Source organism: Lactuca sativa, chromosome 9 (genome assembly GCF_002870075.4).
Source record: "Lactuca sativa cultivar Salinas chromosome 9, Lsat_Salinas_v11, whole genome shotgun sequence".
Taxonomy (NCBI): domain Eukaryota; kingdom Viridiplantae; phylum Streptophyta; class Magnoliopsida; order Asterales; family Asteraceae; genus Lactuca; species Lactuca sativa.
This window is the reverse complement of record NC_056631.2, coordinates 49,019,298-49,024,313: the sequence shown is the minus strand read 5'-3', so window position 1 is coordinate 49,024,313 and position 5,016 is coordinate 49,019,298. Positions and strand designations below refer to the sequence as shown.

The following is a 5,016-nucleotide window of genomic DNA, read 5'->3' as shown; positions in this document are numbered from 1 at the left end:
TAAAATAAACTCTAGAAAAACCGCATGTCAATCCGACTTTAAGCGAATGAGATATGCATGTGTTAACATTTTCACATAATACGAAGTACAAAAACAAATAGTTGAAAAGTTCAAAAGTTTCAGTTTTGATATACCGACTTCGGAGGACTGTAAATTATTGAATGTTAAACCAAAAATGACAAAAATATAGTCTAAACTCATGTACAAAATGTAAAATACAAGTTGGAAAAAACCACATGTCAATCCGACATCAAACGAATTAGATATGCATGTTTTAAAACTTTCACCGAATACAAAAAAACTGAAAACTAAAAACTTCCAGCTTTGATATCTCGACTTTGGGGGATTGTAAGTCAACGAATATAAAACTAAAAATGGCAAATTTATAGTCTAAAATCATGTCCAAACTCTAAACTACATGTTAGAAAAAACCGCATGTCGATCGGAGTTGAAACGAATGAGATATGCATCTTTTAAACGTTTCATAAAAACCGATTCCGGCCCTAAAAGTGGTTTCGGTTCCAAACACCGGTTTCGGTTTTTAGACCCGGTTTACCCGAACCCGATGGAGCCAAGCCTGGATTATCCGGAACCCGGATAAAGCCAATTTTTAAACCCAGAACCGGAACCGGTTCTATATATTCCCGTTCTAACGGTTCCGGTTCCGGTCCGATTCCGGTTTCGGTCCGGTTTTCCGGTTCTAAATCCCATCCCTAGTAGGACGGGGGTAGGGAAACAATGTTCCGACCACCACACTCTGACACCGCTTTAGCCAGTCTCCGGTCTCCTACACCACCGAATGGTTTGACATGGTTGCAACCAAAGAATCTAACCAAGAATAGAAGGTGCATGAGAATGACGTATAGGGAGAGAGAGAGAGAGAGAGAGAGAGAGAGAGATAGAGAGAGAGAAAGAAAGAATGGTTTGACATTATACTTGAGCCGATAGTCGGTGGGAAGAATTTGGAGTTCATCTTCTCAATTTAGAGTTCATCAGTGGGTGATGGTATGGTGCAGGAGAGAGAGAGAGAGAGAGAGAGAGAGAGAGAGAGAGAGAGAGCAGGGGCGAAGGCAAGATTTTAAGATAAGGAGGGCTTCGACTATAAAAAGTTATTAAATAATTAGGAGTAGGTGTGAACAAAATTTGATGAATCAATAGGCTATAAATCAGTAATTAAAATAAAAATAAATGTGATGGTGGCGTATGATACAAAGGGCTCATTTTTTATTATCTCTTATATGCTATTGCACTCATTGTTTTTTCACTATAACAATTGTTTTCTAATAAATAACCTATATATTAAGTGCAAGTTGATGTGAACCTAAGTATGATGATAGGAATTATAAGTTGTTGCAAAGATGAAGGGTGTAAAATGTAATATTCAAATGATCAGCAAAAATAGGAATGAATTTAGTGGTTTGTAGTCTGCTCATGATGAAAGCAAATGAATCAGTAAAAAGTCTCACAAACACCCTACCCAAATTAATATATATAATTAGGAAGGGATGTACATTAGTAATAAACGATGGGCTGAATACACAAAGTCAATTTATCTTTAATATAATTGAAGTTTATTAAAAGATTGGCAGGGGCAGGACATCTTACCTCTGTGAGAGAGAGAGAGAGAGAGAGAGAGAGAGAGAGAGAGAGAGAGAGAGAGAGAGAGAGAGAGAGAGGTGGCCATCTCTTTATTTATAAATTATTAAAATAGATAAATATATATTAAATTAAAGAAATGAAAAAAAAATGAAAAATAAATACACGAGGGGCATTACAGTAATTTTAGTTTACCGATGGACCAAATACACATTAAAACTAGGCTAAAAGCCTAAAAGGATCAATAATCCAAAAAATCAAGGTTTAAACCAAACCTTAGAAAAAAAATACATACCACATAAATAATTTTTACAGTTTTGTCAAAAATATATTTAAAAAAAATTCCCAATATAGAAAATAAATAAAGAAGTAATTTACCTCTCATGAAAATAGGGTACATGTCTTCCTTTCCTCTTACATTTTCATTTACTAATTAATTAACGAATGAATGATATGATACTCGTACGGCCCCACCTTCTTGTGTTCTGCTCTGCTGTGTGGTTCGTAGTTGGTACAGCATCAAATCTTTAGCCCAGACCTTCTCAATCTCTTTTTCTGCGCCTTTATACACCGTCACTCATCGTCGCCGGAATCCTCAACATCACTCGGTAAGTTTTCCAACCTCCTACAGTGTATTACATGTAACAAAAAACCAAAAACTGTTCGTTTTTTGCTTAATTTATCTTGAAAGTAGATGTTTTTCTAGGATATGACTTGAAAAATTGGATGATTAGTCTTCTGGGGTTCTTTATAGTTTTGAAAATCGGGTGTTTTCGGGTTCATTAGTGTCGATTTGGAAACGGAATAAATGCTCTTATTAATGATAAGAACTTTATCAAGATCCCCTTTTGTTTCTCTTTTTGAATTTAATGGGGTTATTATTATTTTTCTCGTTTTTTTTTGTCCTCTAGGTTCCATATAATTTGTAGACCTCAATTTTTAGGTCAAGGTATTTGCTTTTCAACCTCAAAATTCATACGATGTATGTATATAATTTGTAGACCTCAATTTTGATGACCAATAATAGTTCTTAATATAAGTAAAAATTGGTGTCCACATTGCAACAAAATTCTCTAATTTGTTGTATCTGGAAAAGTCTTGTGGGGCACATTTATATACAATTTTCTCTAATTTGTCAACTTGTCTTTGCTATAAAGTTCTTTAGATTGATTCTTGATAGATGTTCGTTTTCATAAACAATTTTCATGAATTTAGTAAAGAATAACACTATTTCAGAACAAATTCATCGAATGGCATAATCGATTTTTCAAAATTTATCTAGAAAGAAGACAACTTTATTACATACAAAAACGGAGATGGTGTTTATCGTTGAAAACTATGAGCATCAAGATAATTTAAAGAAACCAAAATCGAATTCTTGAACAGAATCGCAAAATCTTTCAAGATTATAAAAAGCCAATAAGCGTGGTCTGTGGTGTGGTGTCCCACAGAACATCAATGGTGGACTTAAATTATTACAGAATTTCAGTATACGATTCTGTGAAAAAGACGATGTATGTGGTGTTGCTTATCGTTAAATAGCACAAGAAAAGAAAGCAAAAATTGAGTCGTTTTTCAATATTCACTCAATCTTTTTGGTGAATTGATATCATTCTTGTATATTTACAGCCAATTGACAAAATAGGGTGTTCTTGATAAAAGAAGAAGCAATCATGGATGCTATCACTCAATTGCAAAGACAATTTGTCGAATACACAACATCTTTATATCGTGAGGTTAGTTTTTGTTTTTCACTTGGAAAAGGTACTTAATTTGTAAAAGATTTTGTGAAGTCCATCTAATATGTGATTTTGGTGTTTTAAAGGGGTATCTTGATGATCAATTTACACAACTTCAGAAACTTCAAGATGAAAGCAACCCAGATTTTGTTGTTGAAGTTGTGACACTTTTCTTTGAAGATTCTGAAAAGCTTCTCAACAATTTGGCTACTGCTCTGTGAGTTTTTTTTCTTGTTTTTTTAGGGTTCTTGAAATATTTTTGTTGATGTAACTTTTTATTTTTATTAATCAGTCAGCAGGAGAATATTGATTATAAACAAGTAGATGCTCATGTTCACCAGTTTAAGGGTAGTAGTTCCAGGTATTATTTCACCAAAAGTCGCATGATTTTTTTTATTTTCTTTTTCGTTTTGCAAATTCTGATTTGGCATGTTTGACTTTTAGTCAAACCAAGGGAATCGTTTGGGTTTTATGGTGATGGGCAAATTAGTAATTTTAGTTTAAGAAGACTTATAAAACTTATGTTTCTTGATTTGTGACAGCATAGGTGCACAACGAGTGAAGAATGTTTGTGTCGTTTTCAGAAATTATTGTGATGAGAAAAATCTTGATGGGTTAGTAATTATTCTTCTAGTTCTTGATATAGATGAAAGAAAAAACAATAAATGATCTTTTATATTTTTTGTTGAAAAGATGATTTTTGCAATTTTAATTTGTTGGCTTAATATATTAATTTGATAACTGAAGGTGTGTCCTATGTCTGCAACAAGCGAAAAATGAATACATCCTTATAAGGAACAAACTCGAAGCCTTGTTCAATGTAAGCTTTTCCATTTTAATGAGATTTTTTAACCTTAAGGTTGAATCTTGTGCACAAACTTGTGTTTATTATTTTTTTTTATGTATAACAAGAAAAATAAAAATAGTGGGACCCATCTGGGTGGGCCCCATTATGTTGTAGAACTTCTTTTGACATATTCTTTAAAATGTAGCTTGAGCAACAAATCTTGCAAGCGGGTGGATCGGTGCCTATGATGGCGTAGGTATAGAGGTTATGTATGAAACTATGATTCGAAAATTGTGAATAATGTCGGTCTTTTTGTTTTTTTTTTTGTGTGGAGACTTAAAGTTTACTTGCTTAAGAGTATAAGATTCACAATGTTTGATCTCCATAATAATATGTTTTATGCTTTTTTCTTGATATTTTTCTCAAAAGATTATGTGTACGATATTCTCATTTTATTTTACTTGATTTATTTTGTGACGTGTTCTTTTGAATGATAATGAGTCTATGGATACATAGAAGTTGTTTTCTTTTTCAAAATTGTTAGCTAGAAAGGTATTTGTGATTAAGAGCATCTATAATGCATAGTTTAACAAGAGAGTTGAATGAGGTGGCATGTCTAATTGAAATTTAATGAATTAAACTTTACCATTTGTGGGATGTCATGTTGGCATTCATTAGATATGAAGTTAATTGACCATTGAATTCTCCGATAGGAAAAAAGAAACATTTTAACTATTAAATATATATTTAATTGAACTCTATTGAATTCAATGCATTTTAGGAAAATTAATATAGTGTTGTATAGTAAGTAAAATGATGATGTGTCAATCAATTAAACTCTAATAAGTTTAATGCATTGTGGACGCCCAAAGAATGTATAACCATAAAAGGGAA

General features: G+C 32.6%; 1 protein-coding gene across 2 annotated transcripts; it reads left to right on the top strand.

Moving 5' to 3' along the window:
- The first annotated feature begins 2,018 nt into the window (after nucleotides 1-2,018).
- LOC111921291 (histidine-containing phosphotransfer protein 1) lies at nucleotides 2,019-4,536 on the top strand. Of its 2 annotated transcripts, XM_023916864.3 has the most exons (7): nucleotides 2,019-2,204; nucleotides 3,226-3,332; nucleotides 3,422-3,552; nucleotides 3,628-3,696; nucleotides 3,878-3,949; nucleotides 4,083-4,155; nucleotides 4,328-4,536. In XM_023916864.3, exons 2-7 carry the CDS (start codon nucleotides 3,270-3,272, stop codon nucleotides 4,376-4,378), a joined length of 459 nt encoding a protein of 152 aa, XP_023772632.1. In that variant the 5' UTR covers nucleotides 2,019-2,204; nucleotides 3,226-3,269; the 3' UTR covers nucleotides 4,379-4,536. The 2 variants fall into 2 exon arrangements, with proteins under 2 accessions (XP_023772632.1, XP_023772633.1); XM_023916865.3 differs by lacking the exon at nucleotides 2,019-2,204 and having other exon boundaries at nucleotides 3,135-3,332.
- Nucleotides 4,537-5,016: the final 480 nt, after the last annotated feature.

Coding starts and splice junctions, on each gene's coding strand:
- LOC111921291 (XM_023916864.3), top strand. CDS start 3,270: ATGGATGCTATCACTCAATTGCAAAGACAATTTGTCGAATACACAACA. Junction 3,333..3,421: donor CAACATCTTTATATCGTGAG/GTTAGTTTTTGT, acceptor GGTGTTTTAAAG/GGGTATCTTGATGATCAATT. Junction 3,553..3,627: donor AACAATTTGGCTACTGCTCT/GTGAGTTTTTTT, acceptor TTTATTAATCAG/TCAGCAGGAGAATATTGATT.